This window comes from Oncorhynchus tshawytscha, unplaced genomic scaffold (genome assembly GCF_018296145.1).
Source record: "Oncorhynchus tshawytscha isolate Ot180627B unplaced genomic scaffold, Otsh_v2.0 Un_contig_6573_pilon_pilon, whole genome shotgun sequence".
NCBI classification, from domain to species: Eukaryota; Metazoa; Chordata; class Actinopteri; order Salmoniformes; family Salmonidae; genus Oncorhynchus; species Oncorhynchus tshawytscha.
This window is the reverse complement of record NW_024608907.1, coordinates 39,463-59,260: the sequence shown is the minus strand read 5'-3', so window position 1 is coordinate 59,260 and position 19,798 is coordinate 39,463. Positions and strand designations below refer to the sequence as shown.

General features: G+C 45.0%; 1 protein-coding gene across 1 annotated transcript in view; it reads left to right on the top strand.

Moving 5' to 3' along the window:
- Positions 1-19,528, top strand: part of LOC121843944 (receptor expression-enhancing protein 3-like) — a 40,322-nt gene extending 20,794 nt beyond the window's left edge. The window contains exons 5-8 of the mRNA XM_042313839.1: positions 235-348; positions 6,014-6,173; positions 12,431-12,567; positions 18,469-19,528. Of these exons, the coding sequence (XP_042169773.1) occupies positions 235-348; positions 6,014-6,173; positions 12,431-12,567; positions 18,469-18,543 (486 nt within the window). The 3' untranslated portion in view covers positions 18,544-19,528. The remainder of the gene's footprint in view (positions 1-234; positions 349-6,013; positions 6,174-12,430; positions 12,568-18,468) is intronic.
- Positions 19,529-19,798: the final 270 nt, after the last annotated feature.

Genomic DNA, 19,798 nt, shown 5'->3' with positions numbered 1-19,798 from the left:
AATGTGTTTGAATATGTAGCCTAGTCAAGCAACAGAAGAATACATTTGAATCCTATATTTGTTTTTATTCCTTCTACTAAGAAAGCTGGCTGACACGTAAAATGATCTGCTGTCAGTTGATGACAAGATATGTAGCTTTTGTGTTGTCATGGGTTTTGACATGTTGTTGCATACTATAGTTGTTATTCTGTGAACTGACTCTCTGTTTGTCTCTGTAACGGTTGTTGTCACCAGGAGATAGATGAGTACATTGTCCAGGCCAAGGAGCGTAGCTACGAGACCATGGTGACCTTCGGCAAGCAGGGCCTAAGTATAGCTGCTACTGCAGCTGTCTCCGCAGCTGTCAAGGCAAGTACTGCACGAGTCCCCCCACCCACCCCCCCCCCCCACCTCCACCACCCCACCCCACCCTCCACCCCCCACCCCCCCACCACCCCTTGTTACTGGCTCTGACTTTGCTAATATGATACTTTGAGGGAAAATGTACTTACTGTGATATGTGGTTGTCTCACCTAGCTATCTGAATATACTAACTACTGTAATATAGTGTTGTCCCACCTAGCTATCTGAATATACTAACTACTGTAATATGTGGTTGTCCCACCTAGCTATCTGAATATGAATATACTAACTACTGTGATATGTGGTTGTCCCACCTAGCTATCTGTATATACTAACTACTGTGATATGTGGTTGTCCCACCTAGCTATCTGAATATACTAACTACTGTGATATGTGGTTGTCCCACCTAGCTATCTGAATATACTAACTACTGTGATATGTGGTTGTCCCACCTAGCTATCTGAAGATACTAACTACTGTGATATGTGGTTGTCCCACCTAGCTATCTGAAGATACTAACTACTGTGATATGTGGTTGTCCCACCTAGCTATCTGAATATACTAACTACTGTGATATGTGGTTGTCCCACCTAGCTATCTGAATATACTAACTACTGTGATATGTGGTTGTCCCACCTAGCTATCTGAATATACTAACTACTGTGATATGTGGTTGTCCCACCTAGCTATCTTAAGATGAATGCCCTAAATAAGTCGCTCTGGATAAAGAGTCTGTTTAAAGGACTGGCGTGGAAACGTGTCTGTTAAAGGACTGGCGTGGAAACGTGTCTGTTAAAGGACTGGCGTGGAAACGTGTCTGTTAAAGGACTGGCGTGGAAACGTGTCTGTTAAAGGACTGGCGTGGAAACGTGTCTGTTAAAGGACTGACGTGGAAACGTGTGTGTGAGATTCTCTATTGGGTGTAACTGCAAACAGCCATGCACAGAGCAGCACGGGCCAGTCCCTGGGCTAACAGCCATGCACAGAGCAGCACGGGCCAGTCCCTGGGCTAACAGCCATGCACAGAGCAGCACGGGCCAATCCCTGGGCTAACAGCCATGCACAGAGCAGCACGGGCCAATCCCTGGGCTAACAGCCATGCACAGAGCAGCACGGGCCAGTCCCTGGGCTCACAGCCATGCACAGAGCAGCACGGGCCAGTCCCTGGGCTCACAGCCATGCACAGAGCAGCACGGGCCAGTCCCTGGGCTCACAGCCCTGCACAGAGCAGCACGGGCCAGTCCCTGGGCTAACAGCCATGCACAGAGCAGCACGGGCCTGTCCCTGGGCTAACAGCCATGCACAGAGCAGCACGGGCCAGTCCCTGGGCTCACAGCCATGCACAGAGCAGCACGGGCCAGTCCCTGGGCTAACAGCCATGCACAGAGCAGCACGGGCCAGTCCCTGGGCTCACAGCCATGCACAGAGCAGCACGGGCCAGTCCCTGGGCTCACAGCCATGCACAGAGCAGCACGTGCCAGTCCCTGGGCTAACAGCCATGCACAGAGCAGCACGGGCCAGTCCCTGGGCTAACAGCCATGCACAGAGCAGCACGGGCCAGTCCCTAGGCTGTGTCATCAGGACTCAACACAGAGGGACTAGTGTTTGTTCTCCTTCTCTACTCTTAATAGGACTGTTGTTGCCCTGTTGACCTTAGTAGGAAATCAACTGACTGTATTGACCTTAGTAGGAAATCAACTAAATGTATTGACCTTAGTAGGAAATCAACTGACTGTATTGAACTTAGTAGGAAATCAACTGACTGTATTGAACTTAGTAGGAAATCAACTGACTGTATTGACCTTAGTAGGAAATCAACTAAATGTATTGACCTTAGTAGGAAATCAACTGACTGTATTGAACTTAGTAGGAAATCAACTGACTGTATTGACCTTAGTAGGAAATCAACTAAATGTATTGACCTTAGTAGGAAACGTATATTAGTTTGAACCCAGTTAATCAAAACACATGAACAAAGTGTATCAGTGATTTGGTATTTTCCTTCAACTTTCTGAAAGGACACAGGAATGTCTGTGTGTGTGTCTACCTGTTAGCGTTGACGCAATTCATGATAACCGTCTTCTGGTAGATTGAAAGGCTTTCCAAAAAAAAAAAAAAAAAAAATGTTTCTATTAAATGTTAACTACAAAGTAGCCTCTGCCTACCTGCCAGAATGAGATGATTATTTGCGTCGATCAAGTGGCCATTTTGTTTTTGAAAACTCTGCCATCACGTGCTACAGGAACACCGCTAACCATACAAGTTTCTTGCACTTGAATTATAGGGTATCAACACCAAAAAAATGGCATATTTCTTAGATTTTTCCCAGAACGCCAAAGTGGTCTCCACATTATGGACTAAGAACATCCAAAAGGTTTTTTCTATCAGTGTGATTTTTGCAAGAAGAAAATAGGCAGAAATCTGAAACCTGGGGTGGGGAAACAGATTTGGGACAGAGCCTCGGTCCAGGCCTGGATAAACAACCTGAGCATGCTAGCTGGGACAGAGCCTCGGTCCAGGCCTGGATAAACAACCTGAGCATGCTAGCTGGGACAGAGCCTCGGTCCAGGCCTGGATAAACAACCTGAGCATGCTAGCTGGGACAGAGCCTCGGTCCAGGCCTGGATAAACAACCTGAGCATGCTAGCTGGGACAGAGCCTCGGTCCAGGCCTGGATAAACAACCTGAGCATGCTAGCTGGGACAGAGCCTCGGTCCAGGCCTGGATAAACAACCTGAGCATGCTAGCTGTGACAGAGCCTCGGTCCAGGCCTGGATAAACAACCTGAGCATGCTAGCTGGGACAGAGCCTCGGTCCAGGCCTGGATAAACAACCTGAGCATGCTAGCTGGGACAGAGCCTCGGTCCAGGCCTGGATAAACAACCTGAGCATGCTAGCTGGGACAGAGCCTCGGTCCAGGCCTGGATAAACAACCTGAGCATGCTAGCTGGGACAGAGCCTCGGTCCAGGCCTGGATAAACAACCTGAGCATGCTAGCTGGGACAGAGCCTTGGTCCAGGCCTGGATAAAGCAACAATAGGCTGCCTTCTTTCTATGTCCTATCTCTCAACACAAAGTCAGAAACCGCATATAACCTGGACTCTGCATCCAGCAGCCTCTCTCACTGTTACTTCCTGGAGCTTGTAAATGCATATATTTTATGTCTCTACTCTGCCTCTATCAAACCAGCCAATTGATCAGGTCTTCTATGGCTCTACTTTTCCCCCTCCTCCTAGTCTCTTCTTTTTTCCTGTTCTCCTGACTGTGTTCTAACATTGGTGTTGATCTGTCTTTCTACCAATCTTGTCTGACATGCAGTCTGTATCTAGGGGCACAGCACTACTAGTGGCAGCTCTCTGAGGTAATAATGATAGAGATATATTTTACTGTAGCATGAAGAAATACCTCAGATCTAGGGCTGGCGATTATGGCCAAAATCTCACATATCCCGACAATGATACATTTCACGATTATAGCAATTTTTTGTAAATTAAATTTCTGCATATTGAGAATTTCCACACTGTCCCGTAGGGCTGCATTATATGGGCAAGTCATCTGGGCCTTATTTTTAACCAAATGTTGCAATTTGACTTGAGATTTAGAGCGAAACACTTGGGTTAACTGTTGGAATCATGGGAATAGAATGTATATTATAATTATATAGTTAAAATATAATTGGGCACTTTTAATACAGTGTTTGACTGAGACCACAAATGAAATTGCCAGGGAGGAGTTGTTGTGACAGGGTAGGAACTAATGTGTTGTTAAGTGTTTCCTAGGGGATCCTATAATCTTTGGCTAGATTGAACGTGTTGTCATAACTACTTCATGTAGCTAACATATTCTTGCTTTGCGTTTACCTCTTTAATTTATAAGACACTGTTGCACAAACAACATGCTGATTTAGGCCTACACAATCACTGGTATTATCAGGCTGTATTAGCTAGCTAAGTTACGTTTGCTCTTACTCAGTACTTGTATTAGCTAGCTAGCGATTAGCATTAGCGGCTAACAATCAGCGGCTAAGAAAAGACACTCTAGCTGTTTGCTGATTTAAGAAACACAAGCTAATAGTGTAATTATTAAACGCTAGTAGATTTATATATTAAGAAGCAAAGGGAAAGCAGCATTGTTGTCGTCAACAGTGTTACTTGTGCTGCATTGACCAGGCAGACTGAACACGCGGGTCACGTGGTTGAGGAACATCCAATGCGCTCCTTGAGTGACAGGGGGCGGGGCTAGGTGTGTGCGGAAGGCGTCATAAAGAGAGGGGAACACATGGACGTTACACACTGCCATCACATTTAACAAGTCAAACATTCAAATACCTGGGATAGAAGGTAAAGTTAAAAACCCAAACCAGTCCGTGCATCAATACCGGTATATGCTAAACACAGTATACCGCCCAGCCCTACTCAGATCATTCATATATTCACCTATTCATCGTTTTTATGGCGTTTGCTAGTCTTTTATCTTTTTGGTATTTTCTGTGATGTTGTCAAGCTGTGCTGCACACACAACCACTAATGTTCCCTTCATGATAGTACACATCCTGTCTGTTCCCCAGTTCTGTTATGGAAAAGGTTCTGCGTTGTCATAAGCTGTTTGAAAACACGATGATAAACACTGAATAGATTCTAGGAATTTAACTTATGTAGTAGTTTGTGTCAGAACGCAATGCCACAAACACTCCCTCAACCTGTTACTGTGTCAGAACACAAACACTCCCTCAGCCTGTTACTGTGTCAGAACACAAACACTCCCTCAGCCTGTTACTGTGTCAGAACACAACAACACAAACACTCCCTCAGCCTGTTACTGTGTCAGAACACAAACACTCCCTCAGCATGTTACTGTGTCAGAACACAAACACTCCTCAGCATGTTACTGTGTCAGAACACAAACACTCCCTCAGCATGTTACTGTGTCAGAACACAAACACTCCCTCAGCATGTTACTGTGTCAGAACACAAACACTCCCTCAGCATGTTACTGTGTCAGAACACAACAACACAAACACTCCCTCAGCCTGTTACTGTGTCAGAACACAAACACTCCCTCAGCATGTTACTGTGTCAGAACACAAACACTCCCTCAGCATGTTACTGTGTCAGAACACAAACACTCCCTCAGCCTGTTACTGTGTCAGAACGCAATGACACAAACACTCCCTCAGCCTGTTACTGTGTCAGAACACAACAACACAAACACTCCCTCAGCCTGTTACTGTGTCAGAACACAAACACTCCCTCAGCCTGTTACTGTGTCAGAACACAAACACTCCCTCAGCATGTTACTGTGTCAGAACACAAACACTCCCTCAGCCTGTTACTGTGTCAGAACACAACAACACAAACACTCCCTCAGCATGTTACTGTCTGTCAGAACACAAACACTCCCTCAGCATGTTACTGTGTCAGAACACAACAACACAAACACTCCCTCAGCATGTTACTGTGTCAGAACACAAACACTCCCTCAGCCTGTTACTGTGTCAGAACACAAACACTCCCTCAGCCTGTTACTGTATTTTGTCGGAGCACCGTAAGATACTGGAGCCATGATGTCATGAGGAGAGGGGAGGCGTTTAGAGGACAGTGTTATCCCTGTGGTGACACTAACTGTGTGTGTGTGTGTGTGTGTGTGTGTGTGTGTGTGTGTGTGTGTGTAGGGCCAGGGGGCGATCACAGAGAAGCTGAGGAGCTTCAGTATGCACGACCTGACTCAGATACCCCTCGACGACGCAGCAGCCAATCAGATCTATACGGCCCATGCCGGCAACCCTGCCGTGAGCAGGAGGGCGCTCGCCGCAAACTCGACAGACAGAACAGGTAGGACATGTTCCCCCCACACACACACACACACGCACACACAGGTCCTTACATGAACCCATCACCTAGTACCTTCCACTGGTCTGTTAATCATTGATCTGAAGAGGGAGCCAATTATACCACAGTAAGACTCTGGTCTCCACCTTCCTCAAACATCCTCTATAACTGGGTCTGTGTTGAGTAACATGTGAGTAACACGGGTTAACCCTCCCTGTGAGTAACACGGGTTAACCCTCCCTATGAGCCCTGGTCTAAAGCAGTGTCCTCTATAGGATGTAGGGTGCCTATGAGCCAGTGATTCCAGCTGTTTGCCTCTAAGAGCTTTGCCAGTGATTCCAGCTGTTCGTCTCTAAGAGCTTTGCCAGTGATTCCAGCTGTTCGTCTCTAAGAGCTTTGCCAGTGATTCCAGCTGTTCGTCTCTAAGAGCGTTGGCAGTGATTCCAGCTGTTCGTCTCTAAGAGCGTTGGCAGTGATTCCAGCTGTTCGTCTCTAAGAGCGTTGGCAGTGATTCCAGCTGTTCGTCTCTAAGAGCTTTGCCAGTGATTCCAGCTGTTCGTCTCTAAGAGCTTTGCCAGTGATCCCAGCTGTTCGTCTCTAAGAGCTTTGCCAGTGATTCCAGCTGTTCGTCTCTAAGAGCGTTGGCAGTGATTCCAGCTGTTCGTCTCTAAGAGCGTTGGCAGTGATTCCAGCTGTTCGTCTCTAAGAGCTTTGGCAGTGATTCCAGCTGTTCGTCTCTAAGAGCGTTGGCAGTGATTCCAGCTGTTCGTCTCTAAGAGCGTTGGCAGTGATTCCAGCTGTTCGTCTCTAAGAGCTTTGGCAGTGATCCCAGCTGTTTGTCTCTAAGAGCTTTGCCAGTGATTCCAGCTGTTCGTCTCTAAGAGCTTTGCCAGTGATCCCAGCTGTTCGTCTCTAAGAGCGTTGCCAGTGATCCCAGCTGTTCGTCTCTAAGAGCGTTGGCAGTGATTCCAGCTGTTCGTCTCTAAGAGCTTTGCCAGTGATCCCAGCTGTTCGTCTCTAAGAGCTTTGCCAGTGATTCCAGCTGTTCGTCTCTAAGAGCTTTGCCAGTGATCCCAGCTGTTCGTCTCTAAGAGCGTTGCCAGTGATCCCAGCTGTTCGTCTCTAAGAGCGTTGGCAGTGATTCCAGCTGTTCGTCTCTAAGAGCTTTGCCAGTGATCCCAGCTGTTCGTCTCTAAGAGCTTTGCCAGTGATTCCAGCTGTTCGTCTCTAAGAGCTTTGCCAGTGATTCCAGCTGTTCGTCTCTAAGAGCGTTGGCAGTGATTCCAGCTGTTCGTCTCTAAGAGCTTTGCCAGTGATTCCAGCTGTTCGTCTCTAAGAGCTTTGCCAGTGATCCCAGCTGTTCGTCTCTAAGAGCTTTGGCAGTGATCCCAGCTGTTCGTCTCTAAGAGCTTTGCCAGTGATTCCAGCTGTTCGTCTCTAAGAGCTTTGCCAGTGATCCCAGCTGTTCGTCTCTAAGAGCTTTGCCAGTGATCCCAGCTGTTCGTCTCTAAGAGCGTTGGCAGTGATCCCAGCTGTTCGTCTCTAAGAGCTTTGCCAGTGATTCCAGCTGTTCGTCTCTAAGAGCGTTGGCAGTGATCCCAGCTGTTCGTCTCTAAGAGCTTTGCCAGTGATCCCAGCTGTTCGTCTCTAAGAGCGTTGCCAGTGATTCCAGCTGTTCGTCTCTAAGAGCTTTGCACACCTGGATTGTACAACATTTGTCCATTTCTATTATTTTCAAACTTCTTCATGCTCTTTCGAATTGGTTGTTGATCACTGCAAGACAACCGTTCTGCACCCTATTCCCTATGTAGTGCACCCTATTCCCTATGTAGTGTCCCTATTCCCTGTGTAGTGTGACCAGCTGAAAGCTCAGATGTGGTGGTTCCATTCTGCACCCTATTCCCTATGTAGTGTCTACTCAGGTTGACAGAGGATCAGTACAGGGAGGGGTTGGTTGGTTCTTTTCTCAGGGAGGGAAAGTCTCATTACTCGTCATCACGCAAGTATGTTCTGGGCTGGACTGGACTGTTCTGGGCTGGACTGGACTAGCTCAGCCGTAACCAGTCAGAGGTATGCTAGAAGACTGATAAATAGATCATTAGTGGGATGAATGGAATGGGCTCCTCACCTTTGTCATACTAGGAAAATTATATCTGATGTGGAGAATTAGATGTTTCTCCTAAAACAGCTGTCAACCAATAGGGCTCAATAGCTTCATCTGATACCAGTTTGCCTTGGACTGTGTGAAGGCTAGCATAAAAAAAACACATTTCTTAGGTTGCAGAAAGTTTAAATCCTCAAACAAATATGAACAGCCTTGTAGAGTTAATAGTGGCTCCAGATCCCAAGGATCTTTCTAGAATGGAGAGCAGATGTGACTACAGGAACAAAGGAGAGGAGGACTGGAGGCTGTTACTATGTTACTGCTGCCACCTGGCGGAGGCTGGTAGAATGGCAGCTGTTGTGACTCACAACACATAACAGTCCCAGTCAGTTAGTAGGGGTCGTAGCCCAGTGATATTACAGAACAGCCCCAGTCAGTTAGTAGGGGTCGTAGCCCAGTGATATTACAGAACAGCCCCAGTCAGTTAGTAGGGGTCGTAGCCCAGTGATGATATTACAGAACAGCCCCAGTCAGTTAGTAGGGGTCGTTGCCCAGTGATGATATTACAGAACAGCCCCAGTCAGTTAGTAGGGGTCATAGCCCAGTGATGATATTATAGAACAGCCCCAGTCAGTTAGTAGGGGTCGTAGCCCAGTGATGATATTACAGAACAGTCCCAGTCAGTTAGTAGGGGTCGTTGCCCAGTTATATTACAGAACAGCCCCAGTCAGTTAGTAGGGGTCATAGCCCAGTGATGATATTACAGAACAGCCCCAGTCAGTTAGTAGGGGTCATAGCCCAGTGATGATATTACAGAACAGCCCCAGTCAGTTAGTAGGGGTCATAGCCCAGTGATGATATTACAGAACAGACCCAGTCAGTTAGTAGGGGTCATAGCCCAGTGATGATATTACAGAACAGCTCCAGTCAGTTAGTTGGGGTCGTAGCCCAGTGATGATATTACAGAACAGCTCCAGTCAGTTAGTTGGGGTCGTAGCCCAGTGATGATATTACAGAACAGCCCCAGTCAGTTAGTAGGGGTCGTTGCCCAGTTATATTACAGAACAGCCCCAGTCAGTTAGTAGGGGTCATAGCCCAGTGATGATATTACAGAACAGCCCCAGTCAGTTAGTAGGGGTCATAGCCCAGTGATGATATTACAGAACAGCCCCAGTCAGTTAGTAGGGTCGTTGCCCAGTGATATTACAGAACAGCCCCAGTCAGTTAGTAGGGGTCATAGCCCAGTGATGATATTACAGAACAGACCCAGTCAGTTAGTAGGGGTCGTAGCCCAGTGATGATATTACAGAACAGCTCCAGTCAGTTAGTAGGGGTCATAGCCCAGTGATGATATTACAGAACAGCCCCAGTCAGTTAGTAGGGGTCGTTGCCCAGTGATGATATTATAGAACAGCCCCAGTCAGTTAGTAGGGGTCGTAGCCCAGTGATGATATTACAGAACAGTCCCAGTCAGTTAGTAGGGGTCGTTGCCCAGTTATATTACAGAACAGCCCCAGTCAGTTAGTAGGGGTCATAGCCCAGTGATGATATTACAGAACAGCCCCAGTCAGTTAGTAGGGGTCATAGCCCAGTGATGATATTACAGAACAGCCCCAGTCAGTTAGTAGGGGTCATAGCCCAGTGATGATATTACAGAACAGACCCAGTCAGTTAGTAGGGGTCGTAGCCCAGTGATGATATTACAGAACAGCTCCAGTCAGTTAGTTGGGGTCGTAGCCCAGTGATGATATTACAGAACAGCCCCAGTCAGTTAGTAGGGTCGTTGCCCAGTTATATTACAGAACAGCCCCAGTCAGTTAGTAGGGGTCATAGCCCAGTGATGATATTACAGAACAGCCCCAGTCAGTTAGTAGGGGTCATAGCCCAGTGATGATATTACAGAACAGCCCCAGTCAGTTAGTAGGGGTCGTTGCCCAGTGATATTACAGAACAGCCCCAGTCAGTTAGTAGGGGTCATAGCCCAGTGATGATATTACAGAACAGACCCAGTCAGTTAGTAGGGTCGTAGCCCAGTGATGATATTACAGAACAGACCCAGTCAGTTAGTAGGGGTCGTAGCCCAGTGATGATATTACAGAACAGCTCCAGTCAGTTAGTAGGGGTCGTAGCCCAGTGATGATATTACAGAACAGCCCCAGTCAGTTAGTAGGGGTCATTGCCCAGTTATATTACAGAACAGCCCCAGTCAGTTAGTAGGGGTCATAGCCCAGTGATGATATTACAGAACAGCCCCAGTCAGTTAGTAGGGGTCATAGCCCAGTGATGATATTACAGAACAGAACAGCCCCAGTCAGTTAGTAGGGATCATAGCCCAGTGATGGTATTACAGAACAGAACAGCCCCAGTCAGTTAGTAGGGATCATAGCCCAGTGATGGTATTACAGAACAGAACAGCCCCAGTCAGTTAGTAGGGGTCATAGCCCAGTGATGGTATTACAGAACAGAACAGCCCCAGTCAGTTAGTAGGGATCATAGCACAGTGATGATATTACAGAACAGAACAGCCCCAGTCAGTTAGTAGGGATCATAGCCCAGTGATGGTATTACAGAACATCCCCAGTCAGCTAGTAGTGGTGATGGAGTGGTGTAAATCTCGCCACCATTGGACTGTGGATCAGTGGAAACTTGTTCTCTGGAGTGATGAATCATGTTTCACCAACTGGCTGTCTGACGGACAAATCTGGGTTTGGCTGATGCCAGGAGAACGTTAACTTCCCCAATGCATCGTGCCAACTGTAAAGTTTGATGGAGGAGGAATGATGGTCTGGGGCTGTTTTTCATGGTTCGGGCCCCTTAGTTCCAGTGAAGGGAAATATTAACACTACAGCATACAATGACATTCTAGATGATTCGGTGCTTCCAACTTTGTGGCAACAGTTTGGGGAAGGCCATTTCCTGTTTCACCATGACAATGCCCACATGCACAAAGTGAGGTCCAATCAGAAATGGTTTGTGGAGATCAGTGTGGAAGAACTTGACTGTCCTGCACAGTTTACACATACTTTAGGTCATGTAGTGTATGTTATAGCAATCTGTTAGGGGATAACACCGTTGGTTGTTGTGGCCTCAGCTGTGGAATTCATCCCCAGTGATTGGCTCTGTCCCCAGGCAGCCTGTCTCTCTCTCTCTCTCTCTCTCTCTCTCTCTCTCTCTCGCTCTCTCTCTCTCTCCAACACACCAGTCAGAATGTCAGTCAGCCCCCTCGGACTCAGCACTTCTACCATGAGGACACGACCTAGGAGTCTGGTCAGAAGACCAAGATAACCTTCTTCTGGTTTAGTTGTACTATGTCTAACTGATATGGACATGTCTCCCCAGAGTACCCTGTCTAACTGATATGGACATGTCTCCCCAGAGTACCCTGTCTAACTAATAGGGACATGTCTAACTGATAGGGACGTTTCTCCCCAGAGTACCCTGTCTAACTGATAGGGACATGTCTAACTGATAGGGACATGTCTCCCCAGAGTACCCTGTCTAACTGATATGGACATGTCTCCCCAGAGTACTCTGTCTAACTGATAGGGACATGTCTCCCCAGAGTACCCTGTCTAACTGATAGGGACATGTCTCCCCAGAGTACCATGTCTAACTGATATGGACATGTCTCCCCAGAGTACCATGTCTAACTGATATGGACATGTCTCCCCAGAGTACCATGTCTAACTGATATGGACATGTCTCCCCAGAGTACCCTGTCTAACTGATATGGACATGTCTCCCCAGAGTACCCTGTCTAACTGATAGGGACATGTCTAACTGATAGGGACGTTTCTCCCCAGAGTACCCTGTCTAACTGATAGGGACATGTCTAACTGATAGGGACGTTTCTCCCCAGAGTACCCTGTCTAACTAATAGGGACATGTCTAACTGATAGGGACGTTTCTCCCCAGAGTACCCTGTCTAACTGATAGGGACATGTCTAACTGATAGGGACATGTCTCCCCAGAGTACCCTGTCTAACTGATATGGACATGTCTCCCCAGAGTACTCTGTCTAACTGATAGGGACATGTCTCCCCAGAGTACCCTGTCTAACTGATATGGACATGTCTCCCCAGAGTACTCTGTCTAACTGATAGGGACATGTCTCCCCAGAGTACCCTGTCTAACTGATAGGGACATGTCTCCCCAGAGTACTATGCCTATGATCAGGAGGACAGGACAGACGAGGAGGGGGAACAACTTTTCTCAGAGGACGAGGCTGTCACCCAGAGAGGTCTGAGGAGGTCCCAGAGTGTCAAGATCGTGCGCTCTAAAGCCCGCAAAGATGTAAGTCTGAATATAACACACTCTAAAGCCCGCAAAGATGTAAGTCTGAATATAACACACTCTAAAGCCAACACGCTGTAAAGATGTCTGTCTGAATACAACACACTGTAAAGATGTCTGTCTGAATATAACACACTGTAAAGATGTCTATCTGAATACAACACACTGTAAAGATGTCTGTCTGAATACAACACACTGTAAAGATGTCTGTCTGAATACAACACACTGTAAAGATGTCTGTCTGAATACAACACACTGTAAAGATGTCTGTCTGAATATAACACACTGTAAAGATGTCTGTCTGAATATAACACACTGTAAAGATGTCTATCTGAATACAACACACTGTAAAGATGTCTGTCTGAATATAACACACTGTAAAGATGTCTGTCTGAATACAACACACTGTAAAGATGTCTGTCTGAATACAACACACTGTAAAGATGTCTGTCTGAATACAACACACTGTAAAGATGTCTGTCTGAATACAACACACTGTAAAGATGTCTGTCTGAATACAACACCCTCTGCGGCTGCTCTCCTCTGGTTTGGATAGGTTAAATACTAGGTCTCTAATGCAGTGGTCACCAACCGGTTGATCACCAAACATTTGTGTTGAAAAGCCAACAGTGGGAATATCGAGAAAGATGCCTAAAATAATAAAGCAAACGATTTCAATTTATTCTCAGCTGTGCCTCGCAAGTGCTACACCAACTGATCTCTTCTGTTATCAGAGCTCACGTTCTGAAATATCATATGGTCTGAGAATAACGATACTGACAGGCCAGGCATAGAGCCACTATGCTGTGATAATGTATTAGACCAGGCATATAGCCACTATGCTGTGATAATGTATTAGACAGGCATGTAGTCGTTGTGATAATGTATTAGACCAGGCATGTAGTCGCTGTGATAATGTATTAGACAGGCATGTAGTCGCTGTGATAATGTATTAGACCAGGCATATAGCCACTATGCTGTGATAATGTATTAGACAGGCATATAGCCACTATGCTGTGATAATGTATTAGACAGGCATATAGCCACTATGCTGTGATAATGTATTAGACAGGCATATAGCCACTATGCTGTGATAATGTATTAGACCAGGCATATAGCCACTATGCTGTGATAATGTATTAGACCAGGCATATAGCCACTATGCTGTGATAATGTATTAGACAGGCATATAGCCACTATGCTGTGATAATGTATTAGGACAGGCATATAGCCACTATGCTGTGATAATGTATTAGACCAGGCATATAGCCACTATGCTGTGATAATGTATTAGACCAGGCATATAGCCACTATGCTGTGATAATGTATTAGACCAGGCATATAGCCACTATGCTGTGATAATGTATTAGACAGGCATATAGCCACTATGCTGTGATAATGTATTAGACAGGCATATAGCCACTATGCTGTGATAATGTATTAGACCAGGCATATAGCCACTATGCTGTGATAATGTATTAGACAGGCATGTAGTCGTTGTGATAATGTATTAGACCAGGCATATAGCCACTATGCTGTGATAATGTATTAGACAGGCATATAGCCACTATGCTGTGATAATGTATTAGACAGGCATATAGCCACTATGCTGTGATAATGTATTAGACCAGGCATATAGCCACTATGCTGTGATAATGTATTAGACAGGCATATAGCCACTATGCTGTGATAATGTATTAGACCAGGCATATAGCCACTATGCTGTGATAATGTATTAGACCAGGCATATAGCCACTATGCTGTGATAATGTATTAGACAGGCATATAGCCACTATGCTGTGATGATGTATTAGACCAGGCATATAGCCACTATGCTGTGATAATGTATTAGGACAGGCATATAGCCACTATGCTGTGATAATGTATTAGACAGGCATGTAGTCGTTGTGATAATGTATTAGACCAGGCATATAGCCACTATGCTGTGATAATGTATTAGACCAGGCATATAGCCACTATGCTGTGATAATGTATTAGGCAGGCATAGAGCCACTATGCTGTGATAATGTATTAGACAGGCATAGAGCCACTATGCTGTGATAATGTATTAGACAGGCATGTAGTCGTTATGCTGTGATAATGTATTAGACCAGGCATATAGCCACTATGCTGTGATAATGTATTAGGCCAGGCATATAGCCACTATGCTGTGATAATGTATTAGGCCAGGCATATAGCCACTATGCTGTGATAATGTATTAGACCAGGCATATAGCCACTATGCTGTGATGATGTATTAGACCAGGCATAGAGCCACTATGCTGTGATAATGTATTAGACCAGGCATATAGCCACTATGCTGTGATGATGTATTAGACCAGGCATATAGCCACTATGCTGTGATGATGTATTAGACCAGGCATATAGCCACTATGCTGTGATGATGTATTAGACCAGGCATATAGCCACTATGCTGTGATAATGTATTAGGCCAGGCATATAGCCACTATGCTGTGATAATGTATTAGACCAGGCATGTAGTCGCTGTGATAATGTATTAGACCAGGCATATAACCACTATACTGTGATAATGTATTAGACAGGCATGTAGTCGCTATGCTGTGATAATGTATTAGGCCAGACATATAGCCACTGCTGTGATAATGTATTAGGCCAGGCATATAGCCACTAGGCTGTGATAATGTATTAGGACAGGCATATAGCCACTATGCTGTGATAATGTATTAGACAGGCATGTAGTCGTTGTGATAATGTATTAGACCAGGCATATAGCCACTATGCTGTGATAATGTATTAGACCAGGCATATAGCCATTATGCTGTGATAATGTATTAGGCCAGGCATATAGCCACTATGCTGTGATAATGTATTAGGCCAGGCATATAGCCGCTATGCTGTATTAGACCAGGCATATAGCCATTATGCTGTGATAATGTATTAGACCAGGCATATAGCCACTATGCTGTGATAATGTATTAGGCCAGGCATATAGCCACTATGCTGTGATAATGTATTAGGCCAGGCATATAGCCACTATGCTGTGATAATGGATTAGGCCAGGCATGTAGCAAATATGCTGTAAAAATGTATTAGACCAAGCATATAGCCACTATGCTGTGATAATGTATTAGGCCAGGCGTATAGCCACTATGCTGTGATAATGTATTAGGCCAGGCGTATAGCCACTATGCTGTGATAATGCATTAGGCCAGGCGTATAGCCACTATGCTGTGATAATGCATTAGGCCAGGCGTATAGCCACTATGCTATGATAATGTATTAGGCCAGGCGTATAGCCATTATGCTGTGATAATGTATTAGGCCAGGCATATAGCCACTATGCTGTGATAATGTATTAGGCCAGGCGTATAGCCATTATGCTGTGATAATGTATTAGGCCAGGCATATAGCCACTATGCTGTGATAATGTATTAGGCCAGGCGTATAGCCATTATGCTGTGATAATGTATTAGGCCAGGCATATAGCCACTATGCAGTGATAATGTATTAGGCCAGGCATATAGCCACTATGCTGTGATGGATTAGGCCAGGCATATAGCCACTATGCTGTGATAATGTATAAGGCCAAGCATATAGCCACTATGCTGTGATAATGTATTAGGACAGGCATGTAGCCACTGTTCTGTGATAATGTATTAGGCCAGGCATATAGCCACTATGCTGTGATAATGTATTAGGCCAGGCATGTAGCCACTATGCTGTGATAATGTATTAGGCCAGGCATATAGCCACTATGCTGTGATAATGTATTAGGCCAGGCATATAGCCACTATGCTGTGATAATGTATTAGGCCAGGCATATAGCCACTATGCTGTGATAATGTATTAGGCCAGGCATATAGCCACTATGCTGTGATAATGTATTAGGCCAGGCATATAGCCACTATGCTGTGATAATGTATTAGGCCAGGCATATAGCCACTATGCTGTGATAATGTATTAGGCCAGGCATATAGCCACTATGCTGTGATAATGTATTAGGACAGGCATATAGCCACTATGCTGTGATAATGTATTAGGCCAGGCATATAGCCACTATGCTGTGATAATGTATTAGGCCAGGCATATAGCCACTATGCTGTGATAATGTATTAGGCCAGGCATATAGCCGCTATGCTGTGATAATGTATTAGACCAGGCATATAGCCGCTATGCTGTGATAATGTATTAGGCCAGGCATATAGCCGCTATGCTGTGATAATGTATTAGGCCAGGCATATAGCTGCTATGCTGTGATAATGTATTAGCCCAGGCTTATAGCCGCTATGCTGTGATAATGTATTAGGCCAGACAATATGCTGTGCTGTCATCTCTGCTTGCGTTTTGACACTGAAAGTGATCTGGACTGAGGAAAGACTGGTGACCACCTCTACAGTCTCTATACAAGGGTCTTATTCTTCAGTCTTTGCAAAGGGTCTGTTCTGTTTCAGGAGGCTGTAATGCTTGTTATCGTATATTAACTAGGTCAGAGTTACACCAGTCTGATGGTCTGTTTCAGGAGGCTGTAATGCTTGTTATCGTATAATAACTAGGTCAGAGTTACACCAGTCTGATGGTCTGTTCTGTTTCAGGAAGCTGTAATGCTTGTTATTGTATATTAACTAGGTCAGAGTTACACCAGTCTGATCTGTTCTGTTTCAGGAGGCTGTAATGCTTGTTATCGTATATTAACTAGGTCAGAGTTGCACCAGTCTGATCTGTTCTGTTTCAGGAGGCTGTAATGCTTGTTATCGTATATTAACTAGGTCAGAGTTACACCAGTCTGATCTGTTCTGTTTCAGGAGGCTGTAATGCTTGTTATCGTATAATAACTAGGTCAGAGTTACACCAGTCTGATCTGTTCTGTTTCAGGAAGCTGTAATGCTTGTTATCGTATATTAACTAGGTCAGAGTTACACCAGTCTGATCTGTTCTGTTTCAGGAAGCTGTAATGCTTGTTATCGTATATTAACTAGGTCAGAGTTACACCAGTCTGATGGTCTGTTTCAGGAAGCTGTAATGCTTGTTATCGTATATTAACTAGGTCAGAGTTACACCAGTCTGATCTGTTCTGTTTCAGGAGGCTGTAATGCTTGTTATCGTATATTAACTAGGTCAGAGTTACACCAGTCTGATCTGTTCTGTTTCAGGAGGCTGTAATGCTTGTTATCGTATATTAACTAGGTCAGAGTTACACCAGTCTGATCTGTTCTGTTTCAGGAGGCTGTAATGCTTGTTATCGTATATTAACTAGGTCAGAGTTACACCAGTCTGATGGTCTGTTTCAGGAGGCTGTAATGCTTGTTATCGTATATTAACTAGGTCAGAGTTACACCAGTCTGATCTGTTCTGTTTCAGGAGGCTGTAATGCTTGTTATCGTATAATAACTAGGTCAGAGTTACACCAGTCTGATGGTCTGTTCTGTTTCAGGAAGCTGTAATGCTTGTTATTGTATATTAACTAGGTCAGAGTTACACCAGTCTGATGGTCTGTTTCAGGAGGCTGTAATGCTTGTTATCGTATATTAACCAGGTCAGAGTTACACCAGTCTGATGGTCTGTTTCAGGAGGCTGTAATGCTTGTTATCGTATATTAACTAGGTCAGAGTTACACCAGTCTGATGGTCTGTTTCAGGAGGCTGTAATGCTTGTTATTGTGTATATTAACCAGGTCAGAGTTACACCAGTCTGATGGTCTGTTTCAGGAGGCTGTAATGCTTGTTACACCAGTCTGATGGTCTGTTTCAGGAGGCTGTAATGCTTGTTATCGTATATTAACTAGGTCAGAGTTACACCAGTCTGATGGTCTGTTTCAGGAAGCTGTAATGCTTGTTATCGTATATTAACCAGGTCAGAGTTATACCATTCTGATGATGATGATGATGAATACATCGTTGTCTAATCCGTTCTGTCCAACAGGCCCGTTATGGATCTCTGAAGATCAAAGGAAAGCGGAGGCCGGTTCTGACTGCTGCTACCTACAGTGCCATGTAATGACCAGTCCAGGAGACGTGACTGCTGGCTGGTGCCATGGATGGGTTTCATTCTGTAGTGCTCTACTGTTGACCAGAGCACGGTGGGTCCTGGCTAAAAGTAGTGCATTATGGGCCCTGGCCAACAGTAGTGCACTAGAATGGGAATAGGCTTTTTGGGACGGACCAGGAAATCAGTCAACAATTCAGGAAGGACTACTGACGGCTCCAACATCCATATCAGTGACTACTGACGGCTCCAACATCCATATCAGTGACTACTGACGGCTCCAACATCCATATCAGTGACTACTGATGGCTCCAACATCCATATCAGTGACTACTGACGGCTCCAACATCCATATCAGTGACTACTGACGGCTCCAACATCCATATCAGTGACTACTGACGGCTCCAACATCCATATCAGTGACTACTGACGGCTCCAACATCCATATCAGTGACTACTGACGGCTCCAACATCCATATCACTGACTACTGACATGTCAGACCATCCATTCTATGGAGAACGATGCTGTGGAACTGTTCTGCTGGTGTTTTTTAAACTGTCCTGGGGTCTAATTCTATTCACGCTGGGAGCATCTGTCTTTTTTTAAACGAACCAACAACTCACTATATTTATGACATTATTCTGACTGTGTATTTAAACCATCGTACAGCGGTAGCTGTACAGAAAGAATCTTAAGGTTTCCTGTCTTTTAGTTATGTGTTTTTGTTGCATGGATCTTATATTCTGGGTCATTTTAATGTGAGGATGTGGACTTTTTAGGATCTTGGCTTTTTTTTTGGAGGGGTTATATAATTAATTTAGCTTCATTTTGTCATATATGCTGCCTTGTATTTTGAGTTTAGCCTATTAAATAGTAGAATACATTATAATAGTGACCATTCTGGCACACTTAAAAAGATTGTTACAAAGTAACAGCTGACCAAAAAGTGTCCCTTATTCCTTCCGGAGGAATAAACCAATGATGAGAGAAAGGGAACAGAGAATCCTGTTATTGGCTTGTGTCCCAAATGGCATCATTCCCTATACAGGGCACTACCCAATGGGCCCTGGTCTAAAGTAGTGCACTACGTAGGGAATAGGGTTCCATAGGGCCCTGGTCTAAAGTAGTGCACTACGTAGGGAATAGGGTGCCATTAGGGATGCAACCCCAATGTTGAGGTATGTTTGTGTTGACTGTAACTGACCTGTCCAGTTTGAATGACTGCATTTCCTGTTTTAGATTTTGGAACAAAGCTTTTTTTTTTCT